The following is a 14,457-nucleotide window of genomic DNA, read 5'->3' as shown; positions in this document are numbered from 1 at the left end:
AAACGGGTTCTTACCATTGCCAGTGGAACAATCCCAACGAGGTCCTTCTGGCAGATGAAGATTTCAGACAGGGTGATGTCCGTGGTCCCCTTCCGGGGGTATTCCACCTGCCAGGTGATGGGCTGTGTTCCCGACAGGCTGCTGAAGCTGGTGATCTCAAAGTTCAGCTGCACGACCTCGTGGAACAAACTGTTGCTCCTGAAAAGAAGAAAACGGGGAAAGGGAAGAGCTATTACTTTTGCTGGAGAAGGCAAATGAAGTGAATCGTGTTAGTTCCTGGAAAATGCAGCTGTTTATGTTCAGACATAACACAAAGCCTTTTTCAATCTGCGACCACTTCAGAGCAGGCAAGCTGGAATTCTGCTAAAAGGGTCAGCTGCTCTTACAATGAGCACTATGGAGACATAAAATCCAGGTTATTGCACCTGATGAAAGTAAAAGATACTTATTCCATTACAATTTTTATATGATTTTATGATTCAACCCTACTACAAGATGGATTTGATCCCGATCGACCAAAGTTAAGTCCAGTGCAGCTCATGAAGACTGAAGAGCCCAGAATTAGTGCTGTCAAAAAGAAAACCAAGGTTTGTTTTATATGTCCACCACCAAAATCATATAAATCCTCAGCAATGAAGCTCAGTGTAACTGAACTTCACACGTGCTGATGGAAGCCATTAAAAAAATTAACAAGATTAAATGGTAAAATGACAAGATTAGTCTAATCTTAGAGGTGAACTCTGGAAATGAAAATCTCAGGCAGCTGACACCAAACAGAAAGAACAAAGCTATAGACAAAATATACCATGAACTCAGAAGGTATAAGATTATTTGAATAACAAATATGAAAAGATAAGCTGAAAATGTTTCCCTCACATTAAATTTCTTTAACTACACCAGAAATAATAAGAATATATGAAAGAAATTTGCTGGACTATCTGCTGCTTTAATTAAAAAAAAAAGTACAAATTACTTTCATCAGAAATTATACATTAACTTTTCTGGAACTTTCCAAATGTCTTCCCACAGTGCAGAATGTCTTAATATTTCACAGAATATTACTTCAATCTAACCCTACGCTGTAATAATTTTAAAATGAGGAGAATGACAGGCATCTTCCTGGCTTCAGTAACCCAATCCCAGCTCCATCACACCTTCGGCTGCATTCATCACATAACGGCTTCAATTTTCCCTCTCCTCTTTATGTACAATACATGAAGGCCCATTTCTGAGAAAATCCATCAAGAACTGATCATGTACAAAGCACTTATATTCTCAAGTGCTAGGCTTTCTTTTTACCTCTGAACAGAAATCACCATTTTTTGCTACTTAAGACATATTCTCTGCTTTACTTCGCATGATTACTTTGAAAGCAAAATGTGCTCCCCTGATAATTATTATTTTGATTATGGGTTTTCATTTGGATGGCTTACTCTGAAAAGTCTTAATACTGCCTAATGCTTTAAATTTATTTCCTTGCTGTTTTCTTGCTGTGTCAAGAGAGACACATTGTACCACTTTTGCAATAGGGGCACACTTCCTCCATGCATTTAAAGAGTGATTTTGGGTAGAAATGTGATAGATGGATGGGTTTAGCAATTCATAACTCAAGACCAGCCTATTGCCATTTGAAGAGTTCCTACTAAATAAATCTTACAGCTTGTAAATACAAGGCAACCGCAATAACTGTAGTTTACACACTTCTGGGACGCCTCAAAATGAATATATACTGGATTGAACTTTGTAATTTATTTGAAAACATGATTATATGCAAAAATACCTGAATCACCTGAACTACAGTGTTCATTTAGCTGTTAAAGGCACCATTATGCCTTAGATTAATGACACCTGAAATGATATAATTTTCAGCATTTCTAGTTCTGATGCTCAGTAAGTGACAGAGCAGAAGTTGTCCTACGTGATTGACTATCTCAGTACTTGAACTAAACAGAGAATGAACTCTTGCACACACCAAAGCTGCTCTAAGAGCTAATGTACGTCAGGAAAGTTTTCCAGATCCAGAAGTTTGCATGCATTTCTCCAAACAGCCTCTGAGCAGATGTGAAATGTGCAGCTTTACAGCCAAAGCCTCCCGACTCTGCCAGCAGGGTCAGAGAGCTCCAGGTGGGAAAGGGCTCATTTCCAGCCTGACTCCTAAACCTCTCACTACAGACACAGCTGCCTGCATTTTGCTCCTGGGATTGAAGGAGAGGCTGTGTGACACACACAAGGTCATATGGGACACTGGGACAGGGTGAGGAACTGATCCATGTTTTTCCAACTCTCTTGTTAACCATTGCACCATCATTCTGGTTTCACTGGGAAACACAGCACTTGATTGATTCGAGCACAAGTCCTATGAGGAGAGATTGAGGGAGCTGGGGCTGTTCAGCCTGGAGAAGAGGAGGCTCAGGGGAGACCTCATCACTCTCTACAACTCCCTGACAGGAGGGGGGAGCCAGGTGGGGGTTGGTCTCTTCTCCCAAGCAACTCTCAGCAAGACAAGAGGGCTCAGGGTCTTAAGCTCTGCCAGGGGAGGTTTAGGTTAGACATTAGAAAGAATTTCTTTACAGAGAGGGTGCTCAGCCATTGGAATGGGCTGCCCAGGGAAGCAGTGGATTCTCCATCCCTGGAGGTTTTTAAGATAAGACTGGATGTGGCATCAGTGCCATGGTCTGGGAACCACAGCAGTGTTGGATCAAGGGTTGGACTTGATGACCTCGGAGGTCACTTCCAACCCAGATGATTCTATTATTCTAATCTTACAAGGTCTTCAGGACCTTTACATCATTCTGTACATGAGGTATATTTTGGATAACTGAAGAGCCATTCTGTGAAAGAAATCACTGTTATCACCTTTGACAACACAGCCTCAAAACACCTGCTGACTTTGGATCTCCAGTTCTCACCCAGCACTTGGTATCACTCATCGAGGTGCTCTGGCCAAGTATCTCCTTGACCCTGACAAAGACAGGCTGCCTCTCCCCAAAGTATGAAGTGATGGAGAGAGATAAAAAATGTCACCAAAAATTCATGTACAGAATTCTGTAAAACTGCTAAAACATTTCTTCTGTAAAACACACAATATAAAATATTAAAAAAAAAAATACACACGGTAGAAGAGAAAGGTTCCTTGGCACTTTTCCAGGATGACCTGAGTAATTATTTCAACACCTCCACCTCTGAGTGATGCACCCACCTCCCTCCACAGCGATACAGCCTTTCTACAATGTCACACTCTCACCAGTTTCCTCCTTCTCTCTTCACACAGAAGAAACAGAGAGATGATCAACAGCTGGGAAAGCATCCACTCGAAAAAAAATATGCCTTCGGAGATGTGTAATGGCTGAGAAAAGAACTTCTCGTGAAGCACATTTAATGTTCAGAGCTTGTTCACTGACTGAAACAGCAGTTCCTTAATATCCAACATTTAGAACTGCTCAGCAGCCGGAACAGCAAGTAATTATAAAACTTTTCTAAAGTACACAGCACGTAGTGATTACAAATGAAGCTTCCTGAAGGCAGGGCTTCTAAGGAATTGCTCCAGGGTGGATATATGAGTCTAATTTGATTGGATTGAGAGTTCCCCTGGGGCAGTTCACTCCTTGGATTTATTTTAATTTATAAATATGCTAATCATTCATCAGATTGTACCACGTGCTTGTGCAGGGGAGTGAGGACTCCCTCTGACCTGCTCAGCAGCCACTGGGGCTCTGGGGCTGGGCACACACTGAACCCACAGCTACTCTGGCTGGAGCAGATGGGCACTGATGAGGTGCTACTCATTGGTCACAGCAGGTTGGTGATGGGGTCAGTAATTCACTACTGGCACAGCAGTAAAGTGCTGCCCTGGGAGAACATGCTGCAGAGCCACAGCAGTGCTTCTGAGGAGCACAGTTTTAGAAAAAGAAGGTGGAACAGAAATATTCTCTTAATGGAAAGACAATAAAAAATGCATAAAAGGCAAAACAAAAGCGACATTGGGAGAAATTGCCACATAACTCGCCAGCTCTTGCCAGTTCTGTGGACAGGACACACACCTGTGGTATTAGCTAGAGTTGATCTGACCAGGACTTTTGATTTTAGAATAGTTTTGAGTATGATATTAGGCATTTGCGATCATTTATTGATCACTCAAACCTTCAGTGCCCTGAGAAATATTTAACCCAGGACTGGCTGTATCAAAAGCTGTACTTAACCCTTGCTTCAAGGCAGGGGATTTAAAACGTGGTATCATGTATACACAACCCATGTAAGCTCATGGATAGATGTGGGTAACAGAAGCAAAATAGATTCTATTTCTCTGTAAAGGTCTAGTAAGAGGTGGAACAATGTTAAACCTGTGGCCATGCAAAGCCAGGGCTCAGCTGGTCCCAGAACTAGAGAGCCACAGGCCCAGCACTGCAAAGACTTTCACAGGGTGCAGGGGGAGAGGATAATTACTGAGGAAATATCTCAGCTGATGCAAGATCCATAAACAAACAGACATCTTTGCTGAGTGCCCGTCTGCATGTGCAGTCCAGGAGTCTCTGATGAGAGATTTCGCAGTGCTGGGTTATTGCTCTAAGTAATAGAGCAGTTTCGACTCTTAAATGAGTGAATCTTGGGACTGCTACGGGCTAAATCAATAATTTCGATTTATTACAGTGGCTCTCAAAAGAGAAATTTTAAAAAGCTTAGATTAAAAACATTTTTTAGCCATCTTTTATTCCAACGGATTTTTACTGAACGCGCCTGGGGATCCGAGAATACTTCGACCTGCTGGAAATTTAGCAACTCTTTTCTTCTCTAATGCCATCCAGTCTGACAGTGACATCTTAATGCAACATCAGCACTTACTAAATGACATAAAAAATTGAGAAGAGTGCAAACCCCATTATCCCTCAGTTCCATTGCACATCTTAGTCCTCACTAAAATGAATGTACTGGAGCACGTTATTACCATGTGAAGAGACAAACTCCTCAAAAGCCAGTGGTCAAAGTGGACCCCAGAGCAATCTGTACCTCAGCTCACTCAGAGATGCACACCAATGCCTCTTCCCAGCTTGGAAAAGGGGTAATGGCCTACAGGGCATATGTTCCTCTAAGAAATTTTCAATTTCTTGCTCTTCTGCACCTTTTCCTAACCCCATTTGATAACTGGGACATCTTCAGTGGGCACACCTTAGGACCAGGATGAATCATGGCAATTTAAGAAAAATTACCGACACACAGAATTGGAACTTGGTCTGGAAAGTGTGACTGAGGATGACTTTAAAGATCACAGAATGGCTTGGGTGGAAAGGACCTTGAGGATCATCGAGTCCCAACCCCCTGCCACGGGCAGATCCACCTTCCACTGGACCTGGTTGCTCAAAGCAGGGTCCAACCTGGCCTTGATGAAGTCGTGGGAGCTCTTTGCACATCAATTCACCTCCACAGTCAGCACTCAGCTAACAAAGGGTGGGTCATTAACAACCCAGGTTGATTTGAATCAGCTACCTGTGAGCTAAATGCTGTAATATCCACCACTGGGACCTTTAGCCATCCATTTTCCACCTGAAACCCTTGATCAAACAGAGTACAAATGCTTAATAGAAGTTTCTTTCAGCAAGTCCTTAATAAGAGCTGTTACAAAGTTAATCCCCTTGAAAAATTGTGAAAAGGGTGTAGTAATTACAGAATAATGCTAACTACTAGAGACAAAATGCAGCTTAAATATCTTATTTTGCAATATTAGCCCAGCTTTCATCTTTCAACCATAAAAACCAGCAGAGGAGAAAGAAAAGGAAGATCTATTTTGACAACTAACAGATAGGGAGGACATCATTTCATGGAAAACTACCACATTAAAAGTATTATGAAGGTCTTCAAAGGAAAATATCCAAGGTATAACTTAGCAAACTCTTGATCAAGATAGCATAATATATATGTGTATCTTCAAAAGGATGATATAATGCTGTACTTGATTTCTTTGTACAGTCCAGATCAGACTTAGATTACTTAATAAGGTTTCTTAGCTTTCTTGTCATAAACTGTGATATAAAACATAGCTTTTTGATTAAGGTATTTGGACTAAGACAGGAAATCTCATTTCGCTTCCCAGCTCTTCCACAGCATCATTTAATGACCTCAGGAAGACATGGAGACACAGATCCCTACAGCTAAAATAAAATCAATAGGAATTAGGCATCATGGGGCTTTAAAAACCTCTGGTGCCTGTCTTCTACTTTAGGCCCCTGAATATGGAACCTTCATCACGTTGGTCCTGAGCCCCAGGATCTCAGCTGGGTTCAACCACATGTGGGTTGAGGAAAGAGTTTAAGATACTCATGGTTCAACTGCTTCATTAGACTGGGAGCTCCCATTTGGGAGGGTAATTCTTAGCTGGTGAAACATGCACTGTCTGGGTGGCACAAGGCAGAGAGAGCCTGGGGTGGGATATTCCTGTGCCTTTATTTCACAGTTGAACATGGTGACTAATATTTTTTTCTTCTCGTCTCAAAAAAACTCCCCTCCACATGCCAAGTCTGACTTCTCTGTCCAAGCCTCACCTACAGATGCTACTCTCAGTGATGTCACACTGAGAACAAACCACAAAAGTCATGTTGCTAATTAGAGTCCAGAAAAACAGAATTGCTCCTCTCTTGGACAGGCAGAAAGCTGATATTCCCTGAGGGAGGAAAACCTGACCAGGGATCACAACAACTCACCAGATTCTTCCTTCTTTGCAGAGCATTTTTTAAGAGTCACTAATCCCCAATAAATGCTACAGTGAAGACAGCAGGCTCATTAGTCTTCTCTGATACTACATCACATCCAGGCACAAGGTAGATGAGATTGATTTTTCCCTGTTCCCAAAGGAATCAGGAGTGTGACCCTCTGCCTCAGAGCGGTGCCATCGTGGAAAGGCTTCGTGCAAATCCCAGCCCTGAGCAACAGCATCTCCCAACTTCATCTCATTTCCCATTCGGTTTGCTCAAGATATGAGCCTGCTAATGTCTTCATTATAATTTCAGATAACAAAATACATAGGCAGATTGGTCAAGAAATAAGCTTTCACAGTGATTCATCATCTCTTCCTGCCTCTGAGAAGGACACTTTCTACTTAGTATTCATTCGGCGCTGGAATCTCTCCAGAATCACTGTAAGTAAGCAGCATTTTCCTCTTTTGGGGACAGCAAATGTGTAAGCACTGAAAAGCTTCCAAGGGACATCACTGGAAAGGAGACCCTGAGCAGAGATTTTCAGAGAGATTCGCTCCAAACCCAGTGCTTTCACATGGAGAAAGGAAGTCACAATCATTTTGATCATCAGCATCAGATTTTATGGCTCTTTCAGCCTGCTAAGATGACATACACAAAAGCATGTTTGATCATTCACTTTTAATTGCTTACTTTAACTGTTTGGGAACAGCCAGTGAAACATAATCAGAGGCAGGAGAACACCTTTGAAAAAGGAGCTTATGTAATGGATTTTCTGATTACAAATATCTTGCATGTGTGTTTTATTCCATTTATAATCAAAAGTACCCCTGGAATTCATATAGAACAAGGCACTCCATATACTAAATCCATTTATGAGCTGGATGGACTCAGGTTCCACTTTCAATCTCCACTTGTGTCCATCACTCACACCAAGCCCTGCTTGCAGAAACTACAACACAACGTGACTCAAGAGGCAGGTCACCAACCTCCTGAGCACTCCCAGGTGCCAAACTGATACTCTCCAGGAGGATATAAAAAAATCAAGGTACACACAATTCACAATGAGACTTTGAAAACACGATGGAAATGGCACAGAGGTGTAGAAGGGTCTGGTTATGGTCTGTCATGCCCTCAAATGACACGTTGATCAAAGGAAGGGACACAGCCCAAGTGGGGATTGCTGTGCACAACATCCCCCAGGTACTGCCAGTGTAGGAGGAATTCACACCTGCTTTGAAACAAACTGAAGATGAAGCTGCATTATGAACCAAGTGGCAAGAAAAATCATATTTATATGTAACTGCGCATGCAAATCAGGTGTGAGATGTGCACATCTAATTTAGGAGTCGGGTGGCTTCAGATCCCAGCTCCTATAGTTTTTGCTGTGTTGGTTTTTTTTAATGACTCTGGCAGAATATCTGCTTTTTGGCTGTGCTTAAAACTCCAAAAATATTTGTGCATAAAGATCCCCATTCCTTCTCAACAGAGACCCTTCCTACTGGAAAAACACCTACAAATTAACCATTCACCAGGCATGTAAAGCTGACAAAATATCTGCATTTTGTAGAGGCAGTGGACGTAAAGAAAGCACACATTTAATGGCTTAGAAAAGGAAAAAAAAAAAACATTTCAGTAAGTGCTGAATATTGTGGTGAAACAGCTAAGAAAATAATGCAAAGCTGAGCAACTAAACTGGTTTTTCAAACTTGCTGGCCATGGACAAAGTCCATGGGGTGATGAACAGTCAGGTTGTGGATGACACCCCTGTGCTTCCCCTTACATTCCACTTGGAACAACTGCAACTTTTCAAGTTCAAATGCACAAAGAAGGAAAGGGCCTTTTTCAGAGCAGAAGCAATGATCAGCAACTGGTTGATGGCAGCTGCCTGAAGAGACCCCCAGTTTAGCTGAAGAGTTTTTCTAGCTGCCTGAATAGAGAGAAAAAGACCTCGAAATGAGCGGTGTCCTCTGAGAAATAACCTCAACAGCTGCAATTTCATCACAGAGCAAACCCAGTTTGTGTGCAGTCCCTTGGACTAGAAGCTGCAGGGAATTGAATAATACTGTGCTCAACCTAGAACTAGAGAATATCAGTCTGGGGAAGGTGGAGCAGTAGTTTTATTTCTAGGAAGTCAATCTATTTTTGCAAGTTTCGCTAAGGAGCTCTCTGCAGCAGGAGTGCATTCCTCTTCCCCAATCTCAGGTTGTATCTCCTGTCTCAGACCATATTATTCCCCTTATTAGTGGTTGTAGAATATAGGATATACTCCTTTAATCTTACTCTTTTCCTGTAAATTAATTTTGTATGCTGCTCACATGGCCTTTCCTATGCTAAAGTAAAATACAATTAAAGCAGAAAGCTAAACCAGTCTCAGGAAAACACAGTCTGAGCAGTAACAGCAGGATAAATACTGAGCTCAGCTGAAACTCCATGTAAATGGGAATGACAGGGGAGAAAACTGAGAGGAGTCAGGTACAGTGGTCTAATTCAAATCTACAGATTATCCCCCAGTTCACTATTTTGGCATTGTCAGTCTGGCCTTCACATGGTGACCATAAAAAAAAAGTTTAGATATGCAGGAAGAACACACATTAAATATCACTCTGTGCACATTATGCAGGCAGTTCACCAAATCTGTCCTCACAGGAATATGAAAGGAAAAGAAACCAACCCAAAGCCAGAAAAATGTAGGATAAGGTGGACACTGACACGAACCAGAGAACTCCACTGGGATGGGGAAAACAGTAAAGCAGCACATCTGACACTGAGAGACACCCAAACATCCCATCAGAAGGAGGGAAGCTTCCTAAAGTAAGACACAGGCAGTGTAGGTTAGACAGCAATAAAAAAGGAAGTTTTAGCTTTTTCTCTCTATTTTTTTTCCTCCCCTGAAGGGGTAAAAATGGAAAGGAAGCAGCAGGAACCACCTGAGACAAAAAAAATCTCTGCTTTGAGTTCATAGTGAAAAATCCTAAAATGAAGTTGGCTGGGGTGTTTCATTTTACTTTCCCTTTCCTTTCTAGTGGAAAGTGTCCCTGTCCATGGCAGGGGAGCTGGAACTAGATAATCTTTAAGCTCCCTTCCAGTCCAGGTTATACAATTCCCTGTCTGCTTTCCCTGTCTTTTCTCCTTCTCCCTCTTTCTGCATGTTTAAAACAAGAGAGAGGGAGCTGGTGCTAGTGAATGTCCTGGGGAAATCAGACAAAAATGTGACCAATTTCAGGCTGCAGTTACAAACCAGCTCTTATTCAGATTTACAGAAATCATGGACCCCAGGGCTTTCAGTATCCACAGTTCCCAAAGTCTGATGGATAAACCTTTATTTTACAGTTCATAAAGCAAAGCTTAACAATGCTGCCTTCCTAATGCCATCGCAGCTCCAGCTCGTTGTAAATTTAGAAAGAAGCTTATTAAAAGCAGAACCAACATAAATACTGGAGGTAGATCCATTACCTTTCATGATACAGTTATTTGGTGGCTAACTCTGGTAGTTCACTACTCCTGTTCAAGGATAATAAAAGGAAAAATGTCCCCATGACATTCAGTGGCAGAAATGTCATTGCTGAAGTGCCTATGATGTGCAATTAACATTTTTAAGGAGTAATTTAAAAGGATACTGTCAAGGCTGATAGATCTGAGATTACACCAACTATCTGTGTTTGGATTTCTGCATAATTCAGCATCTCACTAGCAAGTTCACCCTTTCACTTCTGGATATTTATATTTTTCTTTGTCCTTATGTCTACTGCATTGAGGGTACTATATGTATTTATCATTATATAGATTTATCATTCAAGGCCAGGTTGGATGGGACTTGGAGCAACCAGTGGAAGGTGACCCTGCCCATGGCAGGGGGGTTGGAACATGATGATCTTTAAGGTCCTTTCCAACCCAAACCATTCTATGGTTCTATGACTTCTCCCCCATTCCAACATTATTGTTGTGTCACAGTTGCAATCATCAGAGTTTCTACCCAAAGAAATGTTTTCCTTTTTCCAGTGTTTTGTTTTCCACACACAAGCAACAATTTTCTCAATAAAAAAATACTTCATTTAGGAGACAAAAAAGTAAGTTGTGGGGCAGTTTGTAAGCAGGAGATAAAAAAAAGTCACTCTGTCATATTAATGAAGACATTGTCCCCAGGAGGATGGAGACTTCAGGTCTAGACTCAGACTCAGGAGAAGTCCTGGATCTTTGTTCCTTGGCATTCATATCTGACACTTCTGCTTTAGAGAATGAAAAGGCAGGAAAACACAGAAGATATTTGGAAGAAATTGTCTTTAGGCAAAATGTTCATCAAAGTTTCTAGGAGATTCCAGCTACTTTTTTAAGATTTCATTGGACGACAACGGAATATTTGTATTTGCAGCTAAAATGTTTCTTCCAGGAGCTGATAGTGGCCATCGGTTTTCAGGCAGAGAGCAGACGCTCCTGTCTGACTGTCAGGCACATGAAGAGCAATGTGTCCTCAATATTTCAAGAAGACAAATGAAGGAGACATGATCCTAATGCTAAATGGCCTGTGAGAAAAGCAAGTGCCTACTCGACTGACAAAACACTTACAGATAAACTCCAAGAGCAACTTTGAAGTGATGCCTCTGACATCTCTGGTTCTGTCCAAATCTGGTTTTTCCCTACAGCACTTCAATTAGAAAATAGCTATGTCTAATTTGTTGGGAAAACTCAGTATCAAATGCACTAAATAAGGCCCCAATTCAAAGCAAGAAAGCACAATGGATTTGGATGAGGCTTTTGAGAGACGTCGTGCTTTACAGAGGTGACTTTCCATTGCTAGGAAAAGAAATTCATCTCAACTTGACCCTCAGGAAGAGTGTAGGAGTGCTAGGGGGAACCATAGGCTCCATCATATCAGAATGCTCTTTAAACAACAGCAAGAATTTTATTGCAGAAAGTAATAAACAAGAGCACAGAGTCCCTCCATGCACCACAGAGTTACACATTTGCCTCACTGCCCAAAGCAAAGACTTAAAACTCTGGTGTGATTTTTTCCAGGCAATCATGACTGCCTTTTTATACCCTTCTTTCTATGCCTTTTTTTGCACTAGGTGAATCGAAATATGTTTCTATGTAATTATACAAATGACATTTAGGGGACACCGCCAAAAAGAAGGAAAAAAAGATCCTAAAGAACAAGCTTTCCCTTTGTTACTGAAATCTTCAAGAATATTAGTCACCGCTCCTGCTCTTTGCTGACTTTCAACACTTTGTTTGATCAGACAGGTGGAATTAGACTGATGAAAGTCCAGCTTTTCAAGGCTTGGAAGAAATGCAAAGCCAAAAGCAAAAGCTCCTCTGCACACACAGTGGCTGCATGTGGGATTAGGGAGGTTCAGTGCTCAGCCAGATGAGAAAGAGCACAAAGAAGCAGGAGAAATCATGTTCACCACAACACACAGGTTTAAGAAAATGCACCTGTTATAACACTGTTTCTTATGAAATCACAATCTGCCATCAGCATTCAGTGCAGGTCTGAATCAGCCACTTGGAAGGCAAGGAAAGAAGAAGTGGAAATTAATGATTTGTGGTCACGTGGGATGAAATTCAGCCCGGTGTGAACTGTCCCACACAAATTCATGTATCAGAGTTGAACTCTGAGAGTCACAGTGCAGACAAGGAGAACATCTGCTGAATCACCTGAATCACTCCTGGGCTTCCTTCTGCTGCTTCAATCTAGCCAGTAGATAAGTAAGTCCAATTAGTTTAATTTAAAATTAAAATTAAGACTTATCTTCTCTTTAAATGAAAATGGAAGAGGAAAAGAGTAGAAAATCAATCCTACAGGGAAATCCTCCCAGCAGTGGACATTATCAGATTCACAGTCCTCTTCTCCTGGAAGGTACTTGGAGGAGATGATAAAGCTTGATGAGGTTTGTGTGGTGAGAGAGCCACATGCTTGGGGTTCTTTACCCAGTTTCTGAGGGTGAAGTTTATTCTCAAAGAACTGCCCCCATCCTGCTCTGCACTTTACACTACAGATGGTCTGAAATGGTGTGAGTTTTCTAGCTAAAGGTTTCCTTCATTTTATAAACATGATCTGAATTGGAACAATAGTAACTTTCTACTGAATCTCTAGGTCCCAAATCCTATCCATTTGTCCATCAGTTATCTCATGGCCCAATCTGTCCCTCTCTAATCCTGTCTCAACTACTTCTGCAGGAAGAAAAAGCTTGATGCCAGAAGACACTTTAAAAATTACGGACTTCATTAACAATTTCCTCCTTTACCCCCGTTCAGGAGGCCTGGCCTCACAGTGCCAAGGGCCACACTGCTGTGGATTGCAATGTACCACTGCTCAGTCACTGCCAGCAGTTATGGATTGGAAAGGACCTTAAAGATGATCTCATTCCAACTCCTCTGCTCCAAGACCCGTCCAACCTGGCCTGGAACACTTCAGGGATGGGGCAGCCATGGCTTCTCTGGGCAACCTCATCTCACCACGCTGTTCAACTGGGGCCTTCCAACTGCATTTCCACCTTTGTCTGCATGTTAAGAAATCTTCTCACACTTGTTAATTGCTCCAGGATGAGAACAGCAGCAGCAGTGACTCCACAGCTGCGTGAATGTCAGATAAGAGACAATTCCTAAAGACAAGCATTTGATGTCTGTCAGCCCAAGCTGTGCTCTGCTCTCATCTGAACTGCCAGTGGGAAACACACAGCTGTGAGCAGGAAAACCCAAGAACACTGTCAGGGATTCTTGTTTGGTACAGCAGCCTTGCAAGAGCAATGTGAAAAAAAGGTTACAAAGGGGGAATGATGACAGACAACTAGACTGGGTGGTCTTGGAAATTAGCAGCACCAATATAAAGGAGTTTGTCCCTTGCAGCCTCCTCCCAGCTACAGATCCTTAATCTGGTTGGATTTTCCTAGGGTAGCAATCTGTCAGATGCATCTCCTTCAGAACACGAGTATAAAAGGAGAGAATCATGGACACGTTACTACTCCCCTCAGCACGCAGCACTTTTTCTTTAAATACAGAAAACAGAGTGTGCAGGAAACGATCCATCTATTAAAATTTGTGTCAACATCTCCCCAAATTCATGAAGCTGTACAGTGGATACTGCTAACCATTCTCCTGTGCCTGAAAAACCAGTCTGATGACAGCCCTGAAATACGTTCCACGCGACACTTTGGTCCTGACCTTACTTTCACTCAAGTCAATCGTTGTTCTGCTTTTGATTTTGATGGGAGTGGGGCCACTGTTCCAGTGTCACCTCTCCTGCACCCTCAGGCGCTCTCTCCAGCAGCACTGTCAGCTTAGAGAAGCCAGGACAATTTGAAAGTATTTTCTAAAGCCCAAGGCAAACCAAGAGATGACCTTTTCCACCAGCAGAGAGCTGCTTATAGGCTGCTATTGAATATTCCACCCACTGTAATGCTCTGCTCCCAGAGATGACCTGGCAGCGCTGCATGTGAGATGGGTTTTCCTTTTGCTGTCCCTCTCCCACCACTAATTCAATGAATTAGGGTCACAGCCTGATTCTCCTCTGTTCTGCACCTTTTTGTCAGCACTCTCACCTGGGACCAGCCCTGTGCTGCAGCATCACCCAGCAGATCATTCCACATCAGGCTGCAAAGGACTGGACAACAAACAGTAACCCTTTCTTTGCTTTGGGATTATTTCAACAGAGGGAGATTTCAGGAATGCACATGGCTGAGGGACTGGCCATGCCTGGCCATGAGCAGTACATGTTTGTGTCTGTGGTTTTTTGGTCACAATATAAGAAAATAGTTGTAGCTGCAGTGAGTTC

The 14,457-nt window shown here is 42.2% G+C and overlaps 1 protein-coding gene across 1 annotated transcript in view; it reads right to left on the bottom strand.

The window, feature by feature from the left end:
* TMEM132C (transmembrane protein 132C) overlaps nt 1-14,457 on the bottom strand; it is a 203,100-nt gene that overhangs the window by 53,331 nt on the left and 135,312 nt on the right. Inside the window, exon 4 of the mRNA XM_027689249.1 lies at nt 15-198. Within this exon, the coding sequence (XP_027545050.1) occupies nt 15-198 (184 nt within the window). The remainder of the gene's footprint in view (nt 1-14; nt 199-14,457) is intronic.

The sequence above is a fragment of the Neopelma chrysocephalum genome, unplaced genomic scaffold, assembly GCF_003984885.1.
Source record: "Neopelma chrysocephalum unplaced genomic scaffold, ASM398488v2 Primary Assembly neopelma1_77, whole genome shotgun sequence".
NCBI classification, from domain to species: Eukaryota; Metazoa; Chordata; class Aves; order Passeriformes; family Pipridae; genus Neopelma; species Neopelma chrysocephalum.
Note: the sequence above shows the minus strand (reverse complement) of the source record. Positions and strands in the feature narration are given on the sequence as shown.